At 50.6% G+C, this 26329-nt stretch overlaps 9 protein-coding genes across 9 annotated transcripts; 5 read left to right on the top strand and 4 right to left on the bottom strand.

Moving 5' to 3' along the window:
• Positions 1-216: 216 nt before the first annotated feature.
• ASPVEDRAFT_122188 (inositol polyphosphate kinase KCS1) lies at positions 217-4372 on the bottom strand (the record flags this gene model as incomplete). Its single annotated transcript, XM_040805958.1, has 2 exons — positions 217-2173; positions 2247-4372. 2 exons carry the CDS (start codon positions 4370-4372, stop codon positions 217-219), a joined length of 4083 nt encoding a protein of 1360 aa, XP_040661701.1.
• A 2772-nt stretch (positions 4373-7144) lies between these two features.
• Positions 7145-8110, bottom strand: ASPVEDRAFT_35247 (uncharacterized protein). Its single transcript, XM_040810953.1, has 2 exons — positions 7646-8110; positions 7145-7573 (listed from the first exon to the last, which is right to left on the bottom strand). Exons 1-2 carry the CDS (start codon positions 7914-7916, stop codon positions 7260-7262), a joined length of 585 nt encoding a protein of 194 aa, XP_040661700.1. The 5' UTR covers positions 7917-8110; the 3' UTR covers positions 7145-7259.
• A 438-nt stretch (positions 8111-8548) lies between these two features.
• ASPVEDRAFT_58021 (isocitrate lyase/PEP mutase family protein) lies at positions 8549-9857 on the bottom strand. The gene is made up of 3 exons (XM_040815402.1): positions 9353-9857; positions 8820-9301; positions 8549-8769 (listed from the first exon to the last, which is right to left on the bottom strand). Exons 1-3 carry the CDS (start codon positions 9828-9830, stop codon positions 8713-8715), a joined length of 1017 nt encoding a protein of 338 aa, XP_040661699.1. The 5' UTR covers positions 9831-9857; the 3' UTR covers positions 8549-8712.
• Positions 9858-10057: 200 nt separating this feature from the next.
• On the top strand, positions 10058-12263 carry ASPVEDRAFT_156861 (uncharacterized protein). Its single transcript, XM_040808536.1, has 6 exons — positions 10058-10496; positions 10563-10623; positions 10680-10851; positions 10907-11178; positions 11257-11899; positions 11958-12263. The coding sequence occupies exons 1-6, from the start codon at positions 10365-10367 to the stop codon at positions 12151-12153; spliced, it is 1476 nt and encodes a 491-aa protein (XP_040661698.1). The 5' UTR covers positions 10058-10364; the 3' UTR covers positions 12154-12263.
• A 274-nt stretch (positions 12264-12537) lies between these two features.
• On the top strand, positions 12538-14909 carry ASPVEDRAFT_48221 (Zn(II)2Cys6 transcription factor domain-containing protein; the record flags this gene model as incomplete). The annotated part of the gene is made up of 3 exons (XM_040813968.1): positions 12538-13139; positions 13478-14124; positions 14173-14909. The coding sequence occupies 3 exons, from the start codon at positions 12538-12540 to the stop codon at positions 14907-14909; spliced, it is 1986 nt and encodes a 661-aa protein (XP_040661697.1).
• Positions 14910-15773: 864 nt separating this feature from the next.
• ASPVEDRAFT_48220 (DUF614 domain protein) lies at positions 15774-16755 on the top strand (the record flags this gene model as incomplete). The annotated part of the gene is made up of 2 exons (XM_040813967.1): positions 15774-16467; positions 16520-16755. The coding sequence occupies 2 exons, from the start codon at positions 15774-15776 to the stop codon at positions 16753-16755; spliced, it is 930 nt and encodes a 309-aa protein (XP_040661696.1).
• Positions 16756-17653: 898 nt separating this feature from the next.
• ASPVEDRAFT_77708 (PalH/RIM21 family protein) lies at positions 17654-20045 on the top strand (the record flags this gene model as incomplete). Its single annotated transcript, XM_040816435.1, has 2 exons — positions 17654-17771; positions 17875-20045. The coding sequence occupies 2 exons, from the start codon at positions 17654-17656 to the stop codon at positions 20043-20045; spliced, it is 2289 nt and encodes a 762-aa protein (XP_040661695.1).
• A 523-nt stretch (positions 20046-20568) lies between these two features.
• Positions 20569-22735, top strand: ASPVEDRAFT_121477 (uncharacterized protein; the record flags this gene model as incomplete). Its single annotated transcript, XM_040805890.1, has 2 exons — positions 20569-20679; positions 20762-22735. 2 exons carry the CDS (start codon positions 20569-20571, stop codon positions 22733-22735), a joined length of 2085 nt encoding a protein of 694 aa, XP_040661694.1.
• Positions 22736-23536: 801 nt separating this feature from the next.
• ASPVEDRAFT_120319 (pepsin-like aspartic protease) lies at positions 23537-24864 on the bottom strand (the record flags this gene model as incomplete). The annotated part of the gene is made up of 4 exons (XM_040805786.1): positions 23537-23874; positions 23936-24160; positions 24211-24488; positions 24542-24864. 4 exons carry the CDS (start codon positions 24862-24864, stop codon positions 23537-23539), a joined length of 1164 nt encoding a protein of 387 aa, XP_040661693.1.
• Between the last annotated feature and the right edge of the window lie 1465 nt (positions 24865-26329).

Below are 26329 nucleotides of genomic sequence, written 5' to 3'. Positions count from 1 at the left end.
TATCTTTGTCGGATTCATTTTGCTTGAATCAAGAGACAAAGATGTAAATCCGTCAACTCCAATTCACAGGACAAACAAGGTGCAGTGGGGGAGGAGGCAATCAAAAGAAAAAAACAAAATAAGAATTAGAAAGAGGTAAAAGGAGAAGCAGACGTAAAAAGACGTAAGGCTAAAGGAGATTCCAGCTAATAGACCACAGCTTAAAAAAGGCTGCGCCTAAAAACTGACTTCTCCGGGATCTTGATCCATGACATTTTCATCCCAATAGCGCTCGGACATGTGGTGTTCGTTGGATGGATGAGGGTTAAGGGCAATGCCTTCACCTTCGCCTCTCTCGATATATTCATCTTGGTTGACTTCCATCATAATCCGTTGGAAATACATCCTCAGAGTACGAAGCCCACGAAGATATCCACGGTCAATATCGTCGGGGTGCTGAGGGGGGCATGGCACATCCGGAGCAAGTTCATCCTCGCCCGTGATACAATTCGCAAAATCAACGACCTTTAGTTTAACGTCAAAATTATTATGCCCATCATCAGATTGTCGACGTTGCAGTTGGCTCCGTATATTCTTATTCGAACCACCCTCCACTTGATGGGTCTTCGGTGAGGGGTTCTGCTCGCCGTCATAGAGAATCAAGAGGCTGCTCGCATAGAGACGATAACGCTTGAGTCTCCGGATCATGTTCTCTAGCTTTGCCAGCTTGTCGAGAATAACTGGAATTTTCTTGGCGACACTTAGGTAGCTAATCCCATCGTAAAGAAAACGAGTTAGAGCGTCCTGGAATTCTCGTCCCGATTTCAGGTCACGACCGAAGTATTTGTCCTCAAAGGTGTACTCTTGTTTCTTCACATTCCAGGTTTGCATGCCACATAGTCGAACACCCAGTTGCTGGGAGGTTGTACTCTGACACTTGCGTCTTTGGGATTTCTTTTTCTTGTCATTGGCTTCCACACCATACTGGCGAGTGCCCATCTTGAGATCCAGCACACAAGGCTTGTTCATCCCTGCAGTCAAATCTTCCAGGAGCAGGAAAAATTGCACTCGGTCATCTTTTTTCGTTTGTGCCTCCTTTGGGTTTGCTGGGGGTTGTGTACTTGTATCATCTCCAAAATCGGGGAAGACGAACTTTTTAGAAGGGTCGAGGATATGAGGGTCAGAATTAAATCTATTTTGAGCAACCACATTGTTCGTTTTGGTCGGACTCGAGCTTGACAGCAATGTTTCATCAGATCCCGTCGAAGATACCGGCGCATCACTTTCCATCGAAAAGATCTCATCTTCTTTATCTCCGCCATATCCCTCGTCTTCGAAAAAGAGAAGCTCGCCGCCCCCACCCTTATCGGAATCCATCGTTCCACGCCGTTGTAGGCCACTTCCTGAGTGACGGCGCCGAACTGTTCGAGAACGTGATACCGAGCTAGAGCGTTGCGGCACCTCTTCATTTAACTTTACTGGATCAAGACGCTTTTGACTGGCCTCAAGCGCTGTGGAAGCAGATGATGAGAGTCCTCGACCATCGCCGTTTTTCTTCACAATGTCAATCGCTGGTGATCGGAGTGCTCCTATTCGTTCCGCACTGCGGGGTTGACTAGAGGTTAGACTCTCCGAAAGGTTGCTGCCTCGGCGGTGGCCATCTGAGCTTGTTCTCGGTAGGTTGAGAAGCCCCCGAGCATGGCGTCGGTGATGGTGGATTGCTGGGGGGCTAAACACTTCTCGGAGAACCTGCTCTTGGAGTTTTTGGTTGACAGTTGTGGCGCCCCAGGTCTTTTTCACCGGCGGTGGAGGAGAAAGTCTCTCATCCAAAGGGCTGTCTTGATAATTTTGTCCGTTTGCGACTATTCCAGGGTCATGCGGATATGGTTGCATGCCAGGCACAGCAGCGTCGGCCGTGCGAGGCCTTTTATGGCCGTAAAATAGATCAACAGGGAATATATGGCGGTTATTCTCTAGTATGACCTTGGGAACTATCCCAGTAACCTGACTTTGGCTAAAAATGCGCTCTTTTTCCATAGGCTCTGAGACTTGACGTGAAGAGCTTCCCGAGATTTGTTCACTCTTCCTGTGCGGATCGTCTGCAGCATGCTCAACATCAGATTGTCCTATTTGGTTCTCTGAAGACCTCTTGGGTCGCTTTTTCGAGAACGTCACGTTGAGAACTCCGATATACCTAGGGCGATAGTTAACATCTGACTATGATGACCATCACGAATTGTATAGACCATGAAGTTTCCATTACTTACCTGGGGAGGAACATTAACATCTCGGGATGCCTGCGCTCGATGCGCTCATAGAATTCGTTCTCCCTGTTGTTGAGCTGCTTACATACAGCGCGCCTGGAGAAGCGAAATACCGTTGTATGCCCGCCTACCTGATGCCGATATGGTTTCAACTCAACGGCACCGACCGGCGTTACTTCACTTTTTGTGTGTCGGGGACGAGGGATATGCGAGCGTTGCGTGGGGGTTGCCGTGGGTGTAATCTCAGCCTCATCAGTCACGCTAGACTCCTCATCCCGAGCAGATATCCCGCTGTCATCTGCAGAGAGTGGTTCGGAATCTTCAGTTGCATACTCATTGTGGCGCTGGATCATGGAATCAATAGACTTCTCATTTAGCTCTTCTATTGGAGTCTTCCTGTCCTGAAGATCGCCGTGCAGGATTCTACTGTCATTTTTAGATCGAAGAGTAATATCCACATGATTAGTTTCAGGCTCATCGAGAGCAGTATGTCTCTCTGGCAATAGACCGTGGCTACTCTCCGCCGTCGATTCTTCATATGGCTGCAAACCATGTGGACTCTCCTCAAACGACTGTACTGTATCGACCTCGTCGGAAACTGTCACACGCTCATGTGGAAAGTAAACTGCAGAGGATATTTGTTCATCTTCCTCCTCGCCGAGCGGAGTTGAACCAACACGTTGTTCCTGGTCTGTATCTGACAGGGGAGACGGGGGATGCAAAAGGCCTCTGGCCTTTTCTGAATACTGAGTAGGGATACTTCCCGAGAACGAGTTCTCACGCCCGCCACCAGGAGTAAGGTGGAAATTCCGAATCTCCTCAAGGAGGTTTCGAGGTAACGTTTTAAACTTAAACTGAGAAGTAACCTCTTCAGCCGTATAATTGTCGTGGGGCTCGTCACCTTTGGTTGGTTTGATCAGTGGGGCATTAGCAAGTGAAAGCTGCGACAGGCTCTGTGTAACTTGGACTTCCGATTGCTCAGGAATCGTTAATTCGTGGTGGTCGGCGCGGGAATGCCGAACGTCCGCATATATCCGTTGTTGCTCCTTGTCATTTGAGTCAATCGCATCGTCGTGCCGTCCAGCACGGTCATCTCGCCGTTTGCGATCTGGGGACGTAGCGGTGTTCTCCTTGAACAAGCCCAGATAATGACTTGACTTACGACTGCGGACATGGGTTCCAGGCTCTGCATTAGCGATGTTGGCCTCGATCGAGCTTTCGACTCTTGCTCGACGACTGCGGCTAGAGCTTCGTTCAAGTTTGGGATCCTGCGTTGTATCCCACGAGGGTTGTCCTTGTGTGTGGTGGGAGCTAGCCCCTGGACCGGCACCTGTGAGTTTGTGATCGGAAGAGGTGACCATCAATTGCTGTCCCAAAGAATCGTCGATCGGAGCTGATGGGTAAAGGACACGACGGGACGCCTGCGGTGCAACAGCACCCGCACCTACACCATGAAAAGATGACTGACGATATAGCGGGAAATCCCCCCAGCCGTGACGCTGTTCTCCCCCACTTGAGATATCAAGCTCGTCGTCTAATGTCAAGGCTGAATCTTCCGGGGTCAAGGAGAAAGGAGAATGAGAAGGAAGGAGCGGGGCGGAGCGTAACGGATTGGTTCTGTGTACGTCAACTTCCATGTGGGCGTCGTCGACGCGACGGTTGTAGGAGAGGACCTTGGGGGTAAACGATGAGGACGATGCATTTTCAAATGAAGTGATCAGCTTTGCCGGAGCGTCATGACGGGCAACTTCGACGGCGGGGAGTTGCGGTGAATTGGAGGCTTCGTTATCGGAAGGAAGGTAATGTGTTGCGAAGATGCTGTCCCTCTCAGATAACTGGGGGCTGTTGTAACCAGTATAGTAAAGACCTGCGCGATTCTCCGGGGGAGCGGTTGTAACCCTTTTTAGACTTGAGGTGTGCGGCGGGTTAGCCCACTCGCGAGCCGTGGGGGATTCAGCGCGGGATGGGGAGGGTGCTTGTTTTGGATCCAGATGGGCGAGGTGGTCCTGACGCCGCTGTTTGCCGCGAAGAGAGCCCGGGCGTCCAGAGCAATCATGTTGGGCAGAGGCAGCAGGTGTCACCGGAGGAGTCGAGGGGGTATTCTCAGATGCAGATGGAGGCCTTGACATGGGGATGACATTGGTCGGGAGTGCACGGTCAGAACAGGGATTAGAGGAACCCAACAGGAAGAAGAGCGTGGAGGAAGAAGGATTGTGGTTGGTGTTTCAGTTGGGCAGGGCGGAAAAAGGAAAGCTCAAGAGGGATCTGGCGTCACTGCGTTAGAGGAGCAATCAAGAAGATCAAAGAACACCCGCCACGTTCCAGGGCAGGGCAAGCTTACAGGTTAGAATCGGGACGTCGCCTCAAATAGGGATAGATTGCCCGTGAATCGATTAAGGTATGATGATGAACAAGCACGGCGGGCTTGAGGGGGAGTCTAGCGCCTTCCAAGGGTGTTAGTTTGGGAGAGAAGGAAAAGCAGCTGGCCAACCCGGGGAAGAAGTGATGCGGATCCTCGTCACCGCTTTCCCGCTGTTCGTCTCAGGAGGCCAGCCCGCCAGCTTCACGCATGCCCAGTGCTCCTGTGGAGTGCAAGGGAAAAGCAATTATCGCAATCCGAACCTGTGGGCTCGCGACTGTTGGGAACTCCTCCAGCGAAGATGGTCCTGCCCTGAACACGCCCTCTGGACGGCAGATTCACCCCAAGATTCTGGTGAGGGATTAACAGCACGGAATGGGAGTTTCAGGCCGTGTCTCTCCCCGGAATGAAGTGGAACGAGACCTAGATAAACTCAGAGAATGAATCCCCGAACGGCCGAGCAGTTGGAAATGCAGGCCAATCAGGTCCAATCCTGCTGCGAATGCTTCGGTCAAGAGAATCGGAGTGGAAGCTATCTCCAGACCAATCTCACCAACTTTGATAAGCACGTCGACACATCTGGTTATTCTCGACAATAATTCTCCCTTACTATTGCTGCTCTTATATCCCTCGAGCGACTGTTCCACTGGACAAGTCTTCATCCCCTTGATTGCGCACAGAACTTGAATCGGGCCTCCGGATGTTGGCACGCTGTGCAACCGTATAGCGAGAACCTAGGATCTGGATACAGAGGACATGGAATTCAGCGCACCCTTTAAATATGATCCAATGACTCTATATCCATTATTCATACAATGGTACATATCGATTCCCGGCCGGATCCCAAGGATCCCAAAGCACGCAAGAGGGATATGGAAGCCGATCCCATTCGTTAAGGACCAGAATGCACGATGCAATATCATTTCCAGTCCTGCTTCTCCAGAGACAACTTGGCTCGCTCCATCCGATCCTGGATTATAGCTGATAGCTCATCTCGAAGGGCCGCAGAACGACGACATTCCAGGAGGTATTTCATCTCAGTTTCATCCCCACACCGCATGACCCCTTCAGCCACATCTACCAATCATTACAAAACGTGGTCAGCCTGCTGGCTCAAAGCTTCCAACAACTTCACCTAGTCCCAACTCCAACATCGGCCGATTCCTTCTGCAATCCGCTTTCAATCAATCACGGCCTTAATTATTTTGTGTTCTTTGGCGGTGCATGATCGTCAACACTGACACGTCGCTCAGGATTCGGCATCCCAAAGGACCCAGTCTCCCCTTCATTATATTCTCGGGACTCGACGGAGAATCTTCCTCAGTAATTTTCAGAAGCGCATCGTCGTCTCAAACTCCCACTTCTCCAAACAATCTTAACCCCAGGAGGCTGTTCCGTTAGCGCATTTGGGCCACTCAGCCTTTACCATTCGAGCTAAGCCAATCTCGCAGCAATTCGGCTGCAATCGTTGAATCCCAACTCCTGATGTATGAACCGATAAATGCTGCAGCCTTGGATCGTTTAATGAAACATGGGAGTGATTGACTCCCCCTTGCTGCCCAAGTCTTGTCCAGCCCCATTCAAGTATTCTGCTTGGGTTTCAAGAGAAGTTGCATGTGGTTGCAAGGACTTTACCGGCACCAACCCAAGACGGGGGTGCACATGTCTTCACTTCATATGCTAATCCTCAAAGTTTCCAGCAGTTCGAACCTTTCATGGCTCTGTTCTAGTCAATCAACTGCCGGGCTAGCCCTCCAGATACGGTGGAGAAGGGATCAATTGCGCCGGCTTTTCCGTAGCATGCATTAATCTCTTCTGCCTAATCGTCGATTTCTCCTATCACACTCAACAGACTAGGAGAGTAGTCGTGGTCTCAGGGCAGTTCTTATCGACAAAAAATGGCAAGTATGCTTCTGCATCAAATAGAATATTGCTCCACGGACCAAATGTCTACAAGATCTCATACGGGGGTACGACAGGCTACCTAAGTATACTAAGTGTCCATACTTTCAGGACACTCGGGACATAACGGGCAATAACAATGAACTTCTAAACGCGTAAGGGGACAATGCTTGGGCCCTATTCTCAGGGCACTTATAACCAGTATAGCCGGTTTAACGATCACTGATTCTAGGTGACTGTTTAACCGCATATAAAAGTATGATAAATAGGCACGAACACACGCCAAACTGTTGACAGAAGCTAAGGCACTCGAGTTGTATCACGCGAGCTATTCCCCACGCCGATACTTTACTGGAATTCCATCTACCATCATTTCAATGGTCGAACCACATTAGAAATTGTTGTTCAGCTCATGATCGTATCATCTGACCTGGATCTCCACAGGTGACTATCGGTACTAGTGCGGAACGCCCTAGGATGCCAAAGCTTATTATTTATATACACTTTGGTCTCAGTGCCTGCGTATCTATCTAGATTAAAGGTTTATTTACGGTTATGTCTACTATGAAGTGCTCCAATACTGTGCTTAGCAATCTAGGAGAATGATCAGATTTATGTTATTAATGGGATTCGAAAACCCCCCATATAGAAACATGCACGTAGATCGTATTATATCAGTAGAATAATATTTTTAATACAAAAACCATATTAAACAGAATCCAGGTATCAGTAAATTCACCATGCCATCCACCAGCCTATCCGTACTTGCTACCTCCCAAAACATTCCCAATCGAACTTCCAACATTCTGCGCTCCAGACTGAACGGTGGACGCAACGCTCTTCCCACCTTCAACAACCTGGTCTGTCACACCAGATAATGCACCCCCATAGGAGCCACTTTCGTCCTTCCCTCCTCTCTCAGCGCGGTTAACACCCTCCTTCGACGCAAGGTTCCCAACGGGTGCAAGTAGTCCTTTATCCCCGAGCTGGTTGCCAACGAGATTATTGGCATCATCTTGGATCTGGTTAATCTTGTCGCTCCCTGTGACTTTTGTTTGGGAGAGGGTATCTACACCAGGAGCCCAGTACGTCAGCAAACGTTTTCACAGAAAAGAGAGTGAGTAGCAAAGTTAGCAAATACCCTTTGTAGTATAAGAAGCCTTATTATCCCCTTTTCCAAACCACTTCAGGTACTGGTCTTCGAGCCATGGCATCCACTTCTCGTATTGTTCGTTGTATGCTTCCTTGACCCATTCTGCGTAGCTCTTGTTCTCCTTCTCCGAGGCGGGCAGGTTCTCGTAGAAGTGGCGCTTTTGTTCCTCCGTGTGGGAGGGTGTGGATGGTGCTCCGGCGCGGTCTGGAGCCTGCGCTTGGCCTGTAGATTGATCTTGGGAGTGCGCGAAGGGATTCATTGTTGCAGATCAATAGGTTGTTGAATAGTATAATAAGTTGTGTTAGTGAGAAGATATATCAGCAGCGATGGCATAGCTATATATCCCTAATCTTGAGATGATTTAATGCACAGTGATATACACCCTTCAGGTGCCAAGAATGGGGGAATCACCGTTGACGCCATCTGGCGATGTCATCGGGATCGAGATCCGTGGGATTCTTGCTTGCCATTCGGTCGGTGGCGCTGGTGAATGATGGGAATTCTTCTCTGGATTGGATGGAAGGCGACGACGCCCTGACGTCATCCACTACATCCCGTTCTCGTTCTATGTGTATCAGACTCTGGATTTTACCTATATGTGATCTTGTTAATATTTTTGTTGGAGATACAGGGGATGTTTATGATCTGTAGCTGATCATTAGTGCCTAGCGCAGCCTTGTGAGCCTATACTGGTCTTTGTGGTGGAGAGAAGCCATCATTTAGATTGGCCTCATCGAAAGGGCCATGTCAGGCACTACGCCTGGATAGACTAGATCAGGATGGTACGGTGTACGTACCATTGGGCAGCAATAAATATAACCCTTGCTTAGAAGGAATCATGGTATGTTGGCATCTGGTCTACTTTTGTATCCTATCCTTCGCATATACTCCGTATATGGCCTAAAATGACATCATTTCCGTTCTTAGCCCTATAAACCTGCATAGTACAACTTTAATATATTGATTTATGACTGAGATAGACGTAGTCTCAGTCTAATTCAGTATCTCATACTTTGTATATACATATACCATCAGTCATGTATTTGAGTACATGCTCACTTGGGCGGGTTGACCAAGCCATCCTGATTGAACTCGTACCGAGTCTCTCGATCCTAGAAACAATTAACATCAAGCCTCAAGCAAAGAGGAAGCGAAAACTTACCCAATACTTGTTGAATCCCACTCCCTTGCAAACTTCCGCGTAGCTCAAGATCATCGGCGGTGCACCCTCGGTCATGCTCTTCTTCAGTGCGTCCAGTGTTTCCCGAATGCTTTTCAGCTTCGCCGCGACGAGAGTCCACGGGTAAGCAACGGCGCAGAAACCAAGCTCCGCAAGATCCTTCGCGGAGAGGTTCTCAGTCTTACCACCCTCAATAATATTAGCAAAGGTAGGAATTCCAAGCTCTTGGACACATCGTTGCATAGACTCTCTGTCTGGCAGGGCCTCAACAAAGACAGCATCAACACCAATCCTTTTGAACTCCTTGGCACGAGTCATGGCTTCGTCCCAGCCATGGATTAGTGCATCCGTGCGGGCAAGAATGAAGATATCCTGTCCCTCGTTGCGAGCGTCGACAGCAGCCTGGATACGCGCGTAGGCTTCACCTCGGGGAACGACGGACTTGCCCTTGGTATGACCGCATCCTACACAATCGAATTAACAATGGGTGTTCTAGAAGTGACAGGGTCTCTTACGTTTAGGCCAAGTCTGATCCTCAATCATAACACCCGCAGCACCGGCAGCAGCGAATGACTCCACTGTCCTCTTGACATTCATGGGGCTCCCGTATCCGGTATCGCCATCCGCCATAACAGGAATATCCACCTCGCGCACCACCTCTTGGATTTTCTTGCAAAGATCCTCCATGGCAATATAACCTGTATCTGGTAGCCCGAAACCGCTGGCCACTGCATATCCGGCAAGGAATACGATGGGGAACCCGGATTCTTCGACGAGTCGAGAGGACAGTCCGTCATAGGTACAAGCATGAGCAATGATCTTGTTGGGGTCGTTGTGTGCTTCTAACATCATTGTGCGAAGACGCGATGTTTGTGCAGAAGGGATTCGGCCGCGGACATTCTCGAGTGTAATGGTGAGAGGCGCTGTCTCGCCGTTGCTGGAAGAGGTAGGCTGGTTGGGAGTAGTGAACTTGAAGGGGTATGGAACAGACATTGTGATTTGCCTTGGGTTAAATTTCTGAAAGGTTATTTTCGGAGCCAAGTAATGACCTCAATGAGCCTTTAAATATAAATAATGTTCTCGATGAAGGGCACGTTGAGGAGCGGGTATTTTGCATACAGAGTGGGCGCGGCAATTTGGCAATATCCGCTATGGAGGACACTGGAGAAGCTCTCGACCGAGACTCCCCCAGTGGAGAGCTCAAAACGCGCCAGAATTTCCTTTTCTTTCCAATCAGCAGGATTCGACTCTTGGGGGTCCTGCTCAAACTCCAATGAGCGCGAATTAATATGCCATGCAAAGCGGATATTGCCAATTAACCACAGTTGATCGTCGAGTCCCCTGGTACCCCGTGGGGATGAAGTGCGGAGAGCATGGCTAATGACACTTTGCCGTCGAATCTCAGTTAAGAACATGTCAGCAGGTGTTTCGGTTACCGGTGTACCCTTACAATTTTAGGATATAAAGAGGTCAAGGAGGTTGTGTTGTGGGTGCGAGCATTTCTCATTTCTTCGTTGAGACACCACAATGACTACTGAAAGTAAGGGAGAGATGCCGCTCCATTTGGAGCAAGTCCAGCCTCAAGACGTTGAATGCGTGGGAAAGACCGAGCAGCCCATCCAAATCTCAGCGACTGAGGAAGCTTTTATCCGGAGGAAGGTATGTCTCGAGATTCTCATCCCTGGACGAGTAACTTGATAGCAGCTCACTTTTAACTAATCTTAGTTCGACCGTCGCGTTCTTCCGATAGTCTGTATACTCTATGTACTGTCCTACTTGGATAGAGGTAATGTCCTTCCCCCACCTGCGCTCTCCTGTTCCTTCAGGGCTCACACCATGCAGGAAACATTGGCAATGCTAAAACCGCCGGCATCGACAAGGACCTCGGACTAGACGACTCGCAATGGGCTTGGGTCTTGAATGCTTTCTATATATGCTATGTGCTCTTCGAATGGACCACTGTGTTCTGGAAGCTTTTCCCTGCCCACATCTACATCACTGCGCTATGCATCTGGTAAGTGTGGACTTCCCCCTATCCCTCTTCTATCTCGAGCTGAGCTTTGATTCAGCTGGGGTGCAGCGGCTATGTGTGCTGGTGCAGTCAATAATATGGCGGAATTGATTGTTTGCCGATGCCTCCTGGGAGTGTTCGAGGCTGCATTTGGAGCTGGTGCACCCTACTTTCTCTCAATGTTTTATCAGCGACGAGAACTCGGATTTCGTATCTCGTTTCTACTGGGAATGTCCCCGGTTGCGAACTGCTTTGCCAGCGCGCTCGCCTACGGAATCACACATATCAAGCACTCGACGATGGAATCATGGCGGTTTTTGTTCATTATCGGTGAGTCCCGTTCTCCTTCTCCTGTTTTCCCTCTCCTGTTCTCAGGCATAGTACAGAGCAGTATAATAACATAGACAGAGGGCGCACCCACCGTCCTATTTGCGATAGTTGTCTTTTTCTTCCTCCCCGACTCCCCCGGTACCGCGAAGTTCCTCTCCGAGTCCGAACAAACCACTGCAACCGAGCGTTTCCAGACAGTCGACCGTACAGCCAAGAGCAGACTTGACAAGCGTCAAGTTCTTGCGGGGTTGACCGACTATAAGAACTACATTCATACCTTCATCCATTTCTGCTGCAACTACTCCTTTGCGGGCCTCTCGAACTTTCTCCCCACCATCATCCAGCATATGGGATACACGTCGATCAACGCCCAGGGGCTTGCGGCTCCTCCATACTTTGTCTCATTTTTATTCTGCGTAGGCGCCGCCATATTTTCCGACCGATATGGGAAAAGGGGTCTTGTGATCGTGTTCTTCTCTACAATTGGAATGGTCGGATACTTGATTCTTGCGGCTGTGCAGGACGAGAATAAGGTTGGACCCCGATATCTTGGAGTCTGGCTGGCCACGTGCGGTGTCTTCCCTGCGCTCTGTATCAACATCACTTGGCTATTGAATAACCAGGGGGGTGACTCCAAGAAGGGCGCCGGCATGGCTCTGCTGGCTGTGTTCGGGCAGTGCTCCAGCTTCGTCAGTAGTACTGCTTTTCCCGACGCGGAAGGGTAAGTCCATTTCCACCTACCCAGTATTCTCCTGAATACATTTTTAATTCCTCGTTAGTCCTATTTACATCCGAGGCTGTGCCGTTGGATGCGCATTGACGGGGTGTATTGCACTCATGGCAGGAGGGTTGTACTTGAAGTTGAACTATGAGAATAAGAAGCGAGATAGGCTTTACGGGCCGGTGACTGACGATATACGCGTCGATGTTACCAAGGACGGTGATGCAAACCCCCAGTTCCGCTACTTGGTTTAGCTATATATAAGCTGGATATGACAATTTGTAGATTAGTATTAGGTATGCGTAGTTGAAGTACTACTATGTAGTTGACAAATTTACAATGGAGAGTGAATATAAGAGCCGGGGATCAGAATACACTTGTGTTTGCATTTAAGCCTTAAATACTTTAGTGCGAGGAAAAGCCCCGTTATTCTTTGCCGTCTTTAATCGGCCTATGAGAGACCGAATTTAATAATTCAACCCCAGTCCTTCTTGCTTCCCCCACCCCGACGCCAACTTTCTCCCCGTGTTCGACCCAAATCTCCATTCCTCAACTTCACTCAACTCCGCGGATATTCCCGCAGTCCGCCTCCATTATCTTTACCAAAATATTACTGCTGCTGGGAAGTTTAGCAGATAATGCAGCGGCCCCCACGTAGCAGAGCACCTGCGCAGTACAATTTCCAGCGAGTCTACAAAGCATGCATCCCCTGCCGACAGCGGAAGGTGAAGTGCGAGCCAGGGCCCGATCAGAACCACCCATGTAAGCGATGTCGGAAGATGGACCTGGGCTGTCGGTTTTCGACGAAGCAGCCCTGGTCAAGAAAGAAGGATACAGAGAACGGGGCCGATACTGTTGCTCATCATGACTTTTCGGCTTCTGAACCTCGTCAGAAATTGCCCTTTTATAATGCAGCTACGATGACGGCCACGACGGCCGGGGGTAGCGGGCAACCGTCGCCTTCGACTTCAGCTTCGGCTTTGGCAACTGCGGGTTTCGAAGATAGTGGGTGCATTTCTACGACGGTGTTGCAGAAGCAGGTTGCGAGTGGGAATGATGCGTTGAATATTCTGTTTGATGCGGCGGCGCAGGCGGGCTCTGGTGCGCGCGCTCCACAAACCACGGTGTCTGCTGATACGGCATCCCCGTTTGACGTTCGATCGGAGGAGAATGTGCTTAAGATCTGGGAAGGCTGTCGGTTTGTCAAAATGGGGTGGTTCACGGCGGAGGAAGCATTGTTGTACACGGACTGGTTGGTCGACCACCTGCCTACCTATAGATTCTCTGACAATTTTCCTGTGGTTGTCTAATTTTGCTGGCAGGTTTTTTCAAACATTGGCTCCCGTGACGACGCCAGTCTTGACAGGCTTCTTTGCGTCCCATAATACGCACTACTGGCTGATTACCCAAGAGCCAGTTCTGTGCTGCACGATACTGATGATATCCGCGCGATACCATACCCTACCTGGACCCTCTGGGGCCTCTAGAGGGTTTTACATTCATAACAGGTTATGGCAGCATTGTCAACATCTCATCTTGCGGATTATGCTGGGGCAAGAAAAGCTCTCAAAGGCGAAGACACGGCATATATCAACCATTGCTCCTCTCGGAATGGTATCCTCTAGCACTGCATTTCCCGCATGAGTCGGACGGATGGGATTCGGATTGGATGTTAACAACGCATACCATGCGAGATCCACCTTCTACTGGGCAGGAACTCCCCATGCAGGACCGTTGGAGGGAGGATGTTGTGGAACCAACAAGACGTTCAGAACGAATGTCATGGATGCTGGTTAGTTCGGCGCTCGCCCTTGCGCATGAGCTCGGTGTGTTCGACTCAAGAGACCATGTGAGCAACGCGAAAGGGCAGGATCAGATTGCAGGTCCAGACGTCGAAAGCTATCTGCAGGATTTAGATCTCAGGCGCCAGCGACTTCCGTCATTGCTATTTGTGACTGTGAATTTACTAGCGTCTAGGATTGGCTGCACATCTATCATGCCGGATCACTCCAAACCGTCAAACCTTGATAGGATTATGGTCGTCGACCTTGAATGGGCGAGATTCATGACCTCATGGGCAGATCTGACAGTGTTGACTCGGACACTGCGAGAAACATTCTTTACTCTGACCAAAAGTAATGACACCCAGTGTATTGACTTTGAGTCTCTAGAGCAATGGAAAATGCAGCTTGCAGCTTGGAAAGACCACCATCACGGCATTGAAAGTGAGTTTGTGCCAGGTTGTTCTAAATATATGGGCTAATCCTGGCTAGGCTTTTGCTATGATAATATTCTCCAGATTGAGTACCAATACCTGAGGGTTTTTGCCAGTTCCCTCGGAGTCCAAGGCATCGTTGAACGCGTACTATCCGACACGCTCCCGCAAGGAACAATCGACGCAACATTTGTCTCACAGGCACGCCAGCTTAACATGAGCAGGAATGAGTACGAGTTCATTGAAGAAGTCATCGATGGGGCCTGCGTGATCCTGACGCATATTGTATCCCTCTCCGACCCCCGATGTCTTCCGATGAGGGTATTGTCGCGCATGATAAGCTCCTCAATATTTCTTCTCAAAGCGCTAGCCCTAGGCGTGCGGAAGACCAAGTTACAGGAATCTCTACATTTGCTGGATGCGGCAATAGCTGCTCTGCTTTCTAACCCACTAGATGATATCCATCTTGTCTCAAGATACGCCACGCTCCTTAAGACCCATGTGTCGCGCTTGCGACAGACATTCGTTAGCTCTGGGCAAGTGGAGAACCAGAGTAATGAACCAAGCCAGAATGAAACTAGCGATCTTAACGAACTAGAACAGCCGCCCCAAACAGAAATTACATGGGATCCTGATATGATGCACTGGTCTGACCAAGTTGACTTCAACGACTGGCTGTCTCTTCCGCTAGACCCCTTGATGGCCCCCTTCGGATCCTGGGACGGGGGCCAAGGGGATTTAGGGCTAGAGTCAGACTGTTTAGACCTGGACTTTATTTGGAATCTTCCTCCATAGTACTCCGGACTCGAGGCTGGGTGCATGCGTTATTGTGTGGCGTTGAGCGGAAGGTAGCCCTTCAGCTATCACATCCACACAGACTAGTGCGAGCCTCGACACGAGACAAGGCCATTACACTGTGCAGGCAAAATGTTTCGTTTGCGAGCACTAATGCCTTGATAGATGCGAGGAGGCTTCTGTGGGGCAGAAGTCTTGGAAGAGCGAAGACTGAGGAACGATAATCGAATGTGACGACATACTCGAACAGGCAACAGAGAAGAATTTATTCTTAGACGGTGGCAGTGCTCTGTTTCGAAGGGCGAAGCAAGGCTGCAGGAGAACTCGTCTCTGCAGTCTGACAAAGAAGGCGCTTAGAGCGTGTGATGTGACAGGGCCGCGCTCTGTGATGGTGGACGCATCCCCACGGCGCTATCTTTTCTCTAACCGGGCGTCGAGCCAACCACGGTTGTTTATTGTGTGAACGGCGCTCGCGATCATGCAAGCCCAACAAACTCGCCCCATCGGCGTGGAGATCGTCCAAGCTCAAGCCATTCGGGTCATGGAAGTTGTATTTGATCGTCCCCGCAGGGCAGCTCACCGTTAACAACAGTTCAATCCTCCGTCGCGCTCCGTGAGGTCGCTTCAATGTTTTTCTCCTATTCACTGTGCTCTCCATGATCATTTACACCAGGTATCTTTTCTGATGAAAAGAGGGTGCTCGCAAAATAGTGGTTGTTGACCTACTCAGAGCGAATTATTGAACGGTTTGTCGTCTTATACGGAACTCCTTGAACCGTTTGCTGGTCGCATGATACATGACCGCGTGTCTGCGAAGTGTTCAATATGAACCCACGGGTACGACTGAGCTTGGATACTTCCAATATGGGAGTTAACAACCGATACTCCTTTATGGAAACGCCCATGGAAATGTCTCCCCCCAACCAGTTCCATTCGCAACCTCCCTCCGACCCAGCTGCGCACGACGCTTATTCGATCCACCAGTCGCCGCATTACGACATTGAGAAGGCGCATCTTGCTTCGCAAGGCCCGGATATTCAACAACATCCCGCCCTCCAAGCTCCGTTTGCCGATCATACACCTCACCAATCCGCGACAGAATCTCGGGGTCAAAATATAGATCCCCCAGGATCCCCCGGTCCCCTCCCAATCAAAGCAGATCCTTATACGCAAAATCATGAGCATGGACGTCAAAATTTGCCTGTAGCTCCCGATGCAAACCCTCTTCAGTCGCCTACAATACCTTACTTTCCTCCTCCCGTTAAGGCACCGACAGCGCAAGCACCAGCCGCAACTGAGTTTGCGCCATACCATCAACCGGGCCAAATATCACATCCAAATCAGCAGGTGAAGGGCGGTGGATGGAGTCATGGTCTATGCGATTGCTCGAGTTTCGCGGGGACGTGTTGCCTTGGCCTGGTATGCCCATGTATTTTATATAGTAGGACTCAACATCGTCTGAGTATGAGGTCGCGAAAAGAGGACCCAACGAACATGCTCGGCCATGAGACATGCAACGGCTCCTGCACCGCAATGGCTCTGTTATGCGGCTTCCAATGTAAGTTCAAGCCCCAAACTAGAAATGTCTTGATTCGGTTAACAAATGTTAGGGCTGCTGGCTACCGTCCAACACACTCGAACCCGCAGAGCATATGCGATTCAGGGCAGCATTGCATCTGACTGCGTTCGCGCAACGTGCTGCACGTGCTGCACGCTCATCCAGGATGAGAAGGAAATAATGAAAAGAGAAGAGGAGCGGGCGAAAGCATCCAGAGCCGCGGGAGCTACATTGGTATCTCCGTACGCAGCCCCGTTGCCGATGTCGTACGGTCCACCCCCAAGGTGAACAGAGTCCGGCTTTTCCCACGAATGATGATGAAGTAATTATTATAATTATTATTTTGAGCGACTTTGATGCTGGATACCCCTCATGACTGGATTGCATCTTCTGTGAATCTTACCCCAATCGTTCACGACCTGCTCTTTGGATTATATACCGCGCTTTGTACTACATACCACAGCGTCCAATGTTCTAGGCGGCAGCTGTTAATTAGCTTTTCAATCCATTTTCATCCTCTCCTGCTGATTCATGGCGGTGCGAGGCTCGTCGAGTTCCTTGCATGGCCTGGGCCTTGCTTCTGTCCTTCCATAGGGAGCGCCCCGGCTTGCAGACGAATCGGCGCGCAGCGCCAGAATATGCCAACTACCACGAGGCCCAATTTCATCCGCTCTACCCCGTTCTCAGAGCAGACTAGTAATTATAACTTAAATAGGCCTCCGGAAGAGACAACAGAGATGTGTGGTGGGCGGTGAGGGACTGATGAGTCCCCCGGGATCTGGACCACTGACAATCGACGGTGGCGCAACTCCAGAAAGGCTTCTTTCACCTTCATCCCCAGACTAACCAACGACAACCCCTGGGCATTTAAACTGTACAGCTCAATCACATCTAATTTTTTTCTCGCCGCGACTGTCTTTGCATCGCTTATCTTCCGCACATCCATCCTACCGCTCGACTCCGACTCAAATTGTGTCTTACCCGCATCCTCCGCCTTCAGAGCCGGCGCCGACCGTCTGATCAAACCGACCGCTTGCCTCCTTAATGACTGACTCGGCGCGGTGATGGGGAACTGAACGGGAAATTTTGATAAATGCCACCTGCATATAGCATTGATGTCTGGGATACAGGTGCTGTCGGGACGTGTATGAGCTGCTTTGGTTGCGACGTGACTTGGTAATTCACCATGGCCATGGAGGACGATGACGGCCGCCTCGCTCCCCGCCAAATATGGGTCGCTCCCACCAGCACGACCACCAGGAGTTATGTACCCGGCTGTACTCCTTTTGTGCTTCCTAGTGACGGTATGTTCCTAACAGTTGCGCCCACCATGCCTTTGTTATACTGGCCGGAGGCCACTGGGCTTCGAGTTGTTTCAGGTTGACTTACTTCTCGTGTGCTTTCTAGGGTATATATTTTTAAATCGCACATACTCAATACCTCTTACCGAAAATGTGATCTATGATCCTATGTGCACGAGCACACCAACAAACACCGACTATGCGGACGCTGCGCTAGATACCCGTGACCCCTTTTACGCATCGGTAACCCCGCAATTATACGCCATGGGCTGTGCGACTGTCGTTAGCTACCTACTTGTTATAATTCTGCTTATCACGCCTCGAACATTTTACGTTGGTGGCCCTGGAGGTGGTGCCAATTTTCTCGGTCGACATGGGATGGTAAGCGGGTCCTACAGCAATAACTCCTCTGTCGTGGGTGTTGGCGGTCGTCCATGGCTGCAAAAGCTCGCCGCACTTCTGGTCGCCATATCCCTAACGATAGCGACTGCCGATTCTTTTCGGGTGGCTGAGAGGCAATATGACCACGGTTATTCGGACGCCGAGGCGTTGACTTCGGAGGTCATCGACGGAACTGAGATCAAAGTCGTTCGAATCATCTCGAGTACCTTTTTATGGCTGGCCCAAGTTCAAACTCTGATCCGCCTTTTCCCTCGACATAAGGAGAAGGTCATGATCAAATGGGCGGGCTTTGCGCTCATTGTCCTGGATACCATTTTTGCGATCCTGGATAAGTTTTTGGTCAAGACGAATACCACCCGACCACGACTCTATGAAGATGCCATTCCGGCACTCAGCTATCTTTTTGAACTCGCCCTCAACCTCCTTTACGCCGCTTGGGTAATTTTTTACTCTTTATCAAAATCTCGATTCGCCTTCTTTCATCCGAAAATGAGAAATATTTGTCTGGTGGCGCTGTTATCTTTATGCGCAGTCCTGATACCCGTTGTCTTTTTCGTTTTGGATATTGCGAAACCCGAAATAGCTGGATGGGGTACCTATATTAGATGGGTTGGCTCGGCAGCAGCGAGTGTCGTCGTTTGGGAATGGGTGGAGCGTATTGAAGCCTTGGAACGAGACGAGAGAAAAGACGGCATTCTCGGAAGGGAAGTCTTCGATGGTGATGAAATGCTCGAAGTCACGCCGTCTGAGGAGGTTGATTGGCCCCGTCAACAATACAATGGTGGGAATGATCGCGGTGGAGGCACTGGAATGTCTTCAGCTTGGGGAGGCATGATGCGTCCGTTAAGACCCCGCGGAGGCCGCAATACTCAAGGCCCAAACGCGGGTCAGGGCGCTACTGCGGCTACAAGGGCACGACGGCGAGGGTCCGCTAGGCCTACTCCGCCGCCCGCGGCTGTCACCCCAGTCAGTCGAGCTGACACAACAAGCGCGGCTAGCACTGTCTATAATGTGCATTATTACCCGGTCTCCAGCCCCACGCCACCAGTAGCCATGCCTTTCATGGAGGAAGAGGACGAAAGGTCTGATGGCGAGAAGGAATTTGCCATGGTCGATAACCAACAGGCCGATTCACCTACTCAAAACACTTCCATAGATCCAAGAAGAGAGGATTCACCGCAGATTGTAAATACGGAGCATCGATGGCGGACGATCCTCAACCCATTCAAGGGCAGACATGCAGCTTTACCACGAGAAGTTGCTTCTGCGCAAGCAGAGGAAGAAGGATTCCTTCCGTCGGACGAACATAACCAGGAAGGGGATATAGAGTCGTCACCGCGTACTTCCCGCCGGCCTGACTTCTTCTCATTGCATCGCATGACAAATCCTACATCTAGACGTGGGAGCGCCACTGAACAGCTGCCAGTCACGGTGATTCCTGCTCGACAACGCGGCCAGCATACATGGTCGCCGCAATGGTTTACAGATTCCAACTTTGTCAATCGGTCCCCAAGCCGGCGAACTGCACAGCGCTCTCGTGATCCACGGATGAGAGTTATCCAGCCACAAGTTCAAAGCGCCGCGCCATGGACGGCTGCTGACGTGGAGGGGTCCTTCAGCTCTATGGATTATGAGTTGCGTTACGATCCAGAAACCGCGGCCCTTGTGCCTGAGGATCCCTCTCCTGATCATCACTCTGCGCAGCCCGAGAATCCGGTACATCCGACTATGCCGACCCAGGGAGGAGATCGTTCAGAGACACAGTCAATAACGGAGGGTCGGCAAGACACCCAGGATGTGCAAGGCGCTGGGCAGCATTCTCATGGTCCTCGGAGGGGCGGGACCGACAGTGAGGCGTCTGGGTCTCAGCGATAGCCGCGATCGTGCCCAACCTTATCTTATTCCTTCATGTTTTATTGTGTTCGTTTGGATTTAGCGGGGAGTAACGGCGGCCATCCACCTACTGCATAGTGGAATTTGGACTTTTTTTCGGGTTAAAATGGACCGGCATTGTCCGGACTATGGCATATATTTGAAAACAAGATACCCTTGTGATGGATTTCATACCATAAATACAATAATTCCATATATATTCATTCTATTCTAATTACATATTTCTACAAGCGCGAGTAGTGGGTAAGTAGTAGTCCTGTTTTAACCGCAGTTGAGTCACCCGCTGTCCGCGAAATGGCGAAATGGCGAAATGGCCGGCATCCGTCATAATTCGCAGCTCGGAACCTCAGGCATCCGTCTCACTGAAAAACATCATCCAGCTTCTTTCACCTTCGACCTCCACACCTCCAGGCCGCGCTCGTCGATAGATGCCTTATTCACCTATCGATTTGTATATTTCGTCGTTGGTCGATGCTCCGCCGCCATAGTTGCTGGACATCGCATCATGGCGGCTGTCAATCGGAATATGTTCGATGCGTGCGTCGCTACAGAGCGGCCTCATGGCCCTAGCATGCTGGTCCTCCCGTTGAATCTCATTGCGCAGATTGTCGGTTGCGTACGACTCTCCTTACTTCCTCGGAACTACGGTACCTACGTTGAAAATTACACAAAAAAAAACTGACATGGTTTCTGTGTAGGTGGATGATCCGGGCGACCTCGCTCGATTGTGTCGAACATGCCGCGTCCTCAGTTACATGGCCCTCCCCCAGCTCTACCGAAACATCATATTAACCTCCTATGATAAAATCCGATATCGCGGCGACCAACCGGAGGGTATGGGAAGCGCCAGTCCGTTTACAATGGGGTTGAATGCAGTTATCACGCGACCGTACGCACTGTTGGTGCGGTCGCTCACCTTGCGGGGGGACTGGCGGGAGCAAGAACTCGAAGAGCACGCGCGGGTCGGCCGGGTGCCGGATTCCTCAATGATGCTGAATATAACCGTGCGCGCGGCTATCGATAAGATGCTGGATTTGGAGAGCTTCCGCTGGGAACTCAGCTCAAAGATGCTCGAAACTGTGTACCTGGGGCTGGCGCAGCTGCCCAAGCTGACCTCTCTGACGATAAGGTTTCCGTCGAGCCGGCATCCCCGGCCAACGACTGTGATTCCGCCGATGCCGCACCTAAGATATCTCAAGATTATGGATATTGATCCGCTCTGTTACCCCGATGATATATCGACATTGCTTTGCACGGCGAGGAAGTTGAAGGAGTTGAAATTGCACTGGTCGCCGCGCATGAGAAATATGCAGGAACCCAGTGTCATGCTTCACGATTACTTTCGCAAGTGCATTTCCATGAAGAAACCGCTGGCTATCAAAAAACTCGGGATGTCGAATCTATATGCTCGCCATAGCGAGGAGTTCAACCTCGCGTTCGATACCGACACGGTGGAGGAAGTGACAATGCTCCAAGAGGTTCGGTCAGAGTGGGCGAATCTGAACACATTCGTTGACAGCACATGGCCTGTTATACCTCATACTAAACCTATGGTGCTTAAGAGCCTTAGAGCAAACGTCTATAACCAGAGACAGACCGAGTTTCTCGGAAGCTTCACGGGTCTTGAAAAAATATACTTACTCGGTGCGACAAGCCTTTCTGATTCGATCAATTCACCTCGGGAGCCAGCCCCATGCGCAACGACTCTCACACCACCCGGATCCGATAATGCGAACTGCCCTTCGAGGGATCTTATAACTCCGACATCGGCCGACTCCCCGTCGAATACGCCTAGCTTACAAGCCAGAATCAGAGATAACTCCATAAACAGCATCGTATTAAACCACGCCGCAACACTCCGGCACCTTCTCCTCCCCGCGCGGTGGGCACTTTCATCGAATATAATAGCCCGCATTGTCCATGCAAGTCCGCAACTAGAGCAGCTGGCTTTTGCAGCGGAAATATCAAGCATGGACACATTAGGGCTTCTACTTCCCTTCCTCCGAAACCTTGAAGCATTGCGCCTTCTCATCCCAACCGGGACCTGCACGTCACCTGGAGACGAGACGTTCCCCAAGCCTCCCAAGCAAGGCAAGGACACAAATGGTGTCGATGTTGGCGCTAGGACCTTCGCAGAATTTGTAGAACAAGACGATGAAACCCTCATAGAAAAACTAAGCGAAGCTCTCGCCGATCAGCAGCTCTTCCAAAAGCTGAAAGTCCTCGGCTTTGGCCGGAAGGCCTTCCTTCTAGGCGAATACTACACAGTCCCAGCGGAACAGTCACAACCGCGAGAAGGGGTCCAATCCCAAACACCGGCTGAATCTCGCGCACCGAGTATGGATGACAAGAGCCCGCAGAGCTACAGTGAATCTGAGCAAGGGAACAACGCTGGTTTGGGCCTAGGCCTTCCAAGCCCAGGACCAAACCAGACACAGACAAACTCACCGAAGCTCCCTTCATTTCAACAGAAGAGCTCTCAGCCTACGCCAGTTCTCGGGAAACGAATGCGAGATGAAGAGACTGCCCTTGTACGCGAGTGGGGTAACAGCGTAGATGACTGTCTATTAGGAGGTCCTAGGAACCGTACGTTGCGACGCAGGGTGCAGCGCGTGGGCTGGGACGTGGTAAAACAATGGGATATATGGGGCAAGGATACTCAGGAACTCTGAGTCAACCCTTAGGCGTTCGAATGCGTCGAGCCGACACGACACGACGCACGCTGATACATTTCACTCTCATCTTCGCTATGTCCTCGCCAAAAAGCGCAAACTTGAATCCCGGAGCTGGAGCTCTAGCGTGTATGTCTTGTCTTGTCTCTCCTTGATACCCAAAGGGAAGTGCGAACTCCCGCAATTCATTTTAACGAGGACATGCAAAAGCATCCTACTTTCCAACAACGAAGTCGGTTGATTCGACGGTCGACATACAAGCCTACATACGAATCATCATATTATTGCAGTATATACACAAATCTGCAGTATCTGCTCATCTACATTTATTTATGCCATGACGCTGGGCTTAGTTTTTGGTCCGGTGTTGGCTGCAGGTGTTGGAGCTCTCAGTTATAGGGTGGTGGCTGATTTGGTTTACATTTTTCGATAGAGTTTAGGTTGGGCGCATTATTTAATTTAGGTTATTAGCTCTCATCTCCAAATAATCTAAATTTATCTATCCGCACCTTACTATATACGGTATTCAGCGCGATACCACCAGTATTGTTTGGTAGTGATCAGTACCATGATGTATTCATTCCATTTAGGTTTGATATACCCATATTAATTTGATTGTAAGACTGCTATTGCGTCGTTACTCTCTATATATCGTTCCTATTTCCCCTAGGAACAGGGTTTATTACGAAAGAGGATATACAAGGCAAACCGAATCGACGCTCAGTATTGCCGGAGAAAAAAGAAAAATGAGGATGAAGATGAAAAGCTGGCGAGTCTGGGTAGTGAGGAAGGAGCCTAGGCTTAAGCCTGGGGCGCAAATCCAAGACGAGGTCCCTCATAGTCGAAAACGACGTATTGGCTCTTCAGGAAGATGTCTCCGAGGATGGAGAACTGCATGCCCAGGTTGTCCTGGATACCACCAAGGCAGGTGTCGGAGCCGTCGGTCACGGGGGCGTAGTTGATGTGCTTTCCTGGAATCACAGCTTTGTAGCCGTTGATGTCGATGGTGAAGTCGGGGAGGTCGGAGTCACAGGGGAAGGTCCAGCCGCCGACCAGAAGGTTATCGATGGCACCGGGAACTTGGAGGTAATACTGGATGACGACAAGGGGGTCAATCATGATGAGGGTGGTACCGGTATCTGGATGTATGAGTCAGAATAGAAAGCGATTATTTGGTTCGGGGAATGTTTTGGAGCGTACCGGCAATGGCGTCGAACTTGATTCCAGAGGCTTCAGCTGAGAACATCCAGAACCCCTGAGACTTGTCCACGTCCACGTAGGAGAGCTCGCCCTGATATTTGTCATGGTCGATGAAACCGAAGTCGTAGCTTCCGGGTTGGTGGTACTTGAGGGCTGCAGCGAAGACAGGACTGTCGAGCTGAGACTTGACGGTATCAACGAAGGTGGTTTGACTCTTAGGTTCAACTAATGCGCGGTTAGTAGAGCACGTATTTAGATATGTTCTAACGACTGACCAGTGTTGATGGAGCTGAATGATAGGCCGAGCAGGCCGTCATTGTGCTCGTCTTGGGCGAATTGGTCACTAATCTTAGAAGCGGCTTCAACTGCCTGGCTTTGCGCGGTAATTCCGCCAAGCGTAACGGTATCCTTGTAGACATCACCGCTTGCGCTGCTACCATCGCCATACGAAATTTCCCAACTGTAACCGTCCAGCTTCTGAGAGTGATCAGAAGGCTTGTAGACACTATGGCCCTTCTGCTGCTCAGCTGGAAGCTTGTCGGAAAATACCCATCTATGTATATATTAGCCTTTGGCGGCCAGTGGAACGAGAGGTCTGCTACTTACAAATCAGCAGATCCTGTGTCTATGTCTAGATTCATCTTTGTGCCACCGACATCGACTGGAGTCAGATACATGATGTCGTACTCTAGGGGAGTTGTCACAGCGGTACCGTGACCCTCAGCCTCTCGGAGTTTATCAGGTATGGGGGAACCGTATTTAGCCAACGTTCTGCCGTACATCTTTGGAAAGTTAATGCCCTGGCTGCTGGACTTTGGGCTTAGGATTTGATCGAGAGTAAAGCCCTGGCGAGGGTTGGATGTGGGCACCGCAGATGCGACGGCAGCGAGGCCGACGGCCACCGAAACAACCTTGCTGAAGACAACCATCTTGGAAGGATATGTGACTATGTGCCGACTAGGACGGTGACAGAAAAGCAAATAAGAAGGGTCAATTCCAGATCTGAGAATCTGAAAAAGCCAGTAAAGGTGTTGTGCTATATCAAGTCCGGCGGGAAGAGAATGGAAACACCTTTATACGTGACCAGGTTCCCCTCAGGGAGCGATAAACAGTGGATGATCATCACAATCTGAAATGGGCACAGGTCCCACCTGATACGGGCTTTCACAGCTCTCCGGGGTGGCCCCTCAACGAGAGTAGTCTAGTGGAGAGGCACGAAGTGCCCCGTACTAGGAATCGAGAGCGAAGATCGTGCCGACCGATGGGCATGCTATCGAGCTGCGATTCATGTTGGCTTACACGCGACTCAGATCAAGCATATCAGGTCCAAGTCCAAGCCCCGGATTGGCCAGTCCCAACAGAATCAAGAAGGTAGCCATGTTCCTGGCATGTGCGTGCCTGATGTCCAGGCACGAGAGGAGAGCCCACGAGTACAGTTGTGGAGTTGACCATGATGATTGCTTGTCTAGCTTGGTTCGGACAACTTAGGGGGGCCAAGGAAGCTTTTCGATGGACGAGGGCATTGGGGGCCCATGCGGGGCTCGAGCTTGTTGGGCCATGAACTGCTCCACCGAAGGCTGAAGGAACGCCGAGCCCTCATCCCACGATCATCATTTGTGAATTGAGCGGCGGAGCGCAAATGCCGCGATGGAGAAATCAACAAGTGTGGAGGTGCCGAAGAGCGCCCAGCGGGCGAATTGCAAAAGAGTGTGGCGGCTCCGGTGGGCTGGCGGTTCAGGGGCAAGAATAATATCGTGAGCCAAGGGTCAGTCAAAGCCAGTCAAGAAGACGAGCTAGGGAAGAACAACAGCCAACAACCTTGGAAGGGACTGGAGACGATGAAAGATCAAGGATAAAGAGAGAAGAGAAAGAGCAGCGGTCACTGGGCAGGTCACATGAAGCCTTCCGTCTGCTCTTGTCTACACCTGAGGTCTACACCGAGCCTCCGAGGTGTCTTGGGCCTTCGAAGTTACCTTCCACTACGAGTATCGAGGCCGTGCAACAACTCAATGGTTCTCGGCGATTCTTTGATTGGTCGTCACTCCATTGCATTCGCGGCCCCAGCTCGAGGGTCGTCAAATCATGGTCCATATCATGCAGCCTCCCCGCTCCCCGATCTCAATGACAAATGTGACAGCAATGCTCTGAAAATCCCGCTGGTCCCAGGGAAAGTTCCAATATACGAGCTCAAGAGGGATGAGAAGGGGCGACGGCGTACAATGTTGCGCTGTGATTTGCTGATCAGCCAAGAATCGCCGGAGAGCACGAGGTGAGGGCCGACAATCACAGATCCTTTCCAAACCACTGTGGCAGTGACATGGAGCGAGCCACTGGGCTTGAGACGACAGTGAGCAGCCTCTGCCTGTGTGGCGTTGACAAGCTGCAATCGCGGTT

This window comes from Aspergillus versicolor (genome assembly GCF_001890125.1).
Source record: "Aspergillus versicolor CBS 583.65 unplaced genomic scaffold ASPVEscaffold_1, whole genome shotgun sequence".
NCBI lineage: Eukaryota > Fungi > Ascomycota > Eurotiomycetes > Eurotiales > Aspergillaceae > Aspergillus > Aspergillus versicolor.
This window is presented reverse-complemented; position numbering and strand designations above follow the sequence as displayed.

What these genes read in the sequence shown, in the direction of transcription:
- ASPVEDRAFT_156861 (XM_040808536.1), top strand. Translation starts at nt 10,365, where the DNA reads ATGACTACTGAAAGTAAGGGAGAGATGCCGCTCCATTTGGAGCAAGTC. An exon ending in ATCACTGCGCTATGCATCTG is followed by an intron (nt 10,852 to 10,906) that starts GTAAGTGTGGAC and finishes GCTTTGATTCAG; the next exon opens with CTGGGGTGCAGCGGCTATGT. An exon ending in GCGGTTTTTGTTCATTATCG is followed by an intron (nt 11,179 to 11,256) that starts GTGAGTCCCGTT and finishes TAACATAGACAG; the next exon opens with AGGGCGCACCCACCGTCCTA.
- ASPVEDRAFT_35247 (XM_040810953.1), bottom strand. Translation starts at nt 7,916, where the DNA reads ATGAATCCCTTCGCGCACTCCCAAGATCAATCTACAGGCCAAGCGCAG. An exon ending in GGCTTCTTATACTACAAAGG is followed by an intron (nt 7,574 to 7,645) that starts GTATTTGCTAAC and finishes CTCCTGGTGTAG; the next exon opens with ATACCCTCTCCCAAACAAAA.
- ASPVEDRAFT_58021 (XM_040815402.1), bottom strand. Translation starts at nt 9,830, where the DNA reads ATGTCTGTTCCATACCCCTTCAAGTTCACTACTCCCAACCAGCCTACC. An exon ending in GGATCAGACTTGGCCTAAAC is followed by an intron (nt 9,302 to 9,352) that starts GTAAGAGACCCT and finishes TCGATTGTGTAG; the next exon opens with GATGCGGTCATACCAAGGGC. An exon ending in TGGGATTCAACAAGTATTGG is followed by an intron (nt 8,770 to 8,819) that starts GTAAGTTTTCGC and finishes AATTGTTTCTAG; the next exon opens with GATCGAGAGACTCGGTACGA.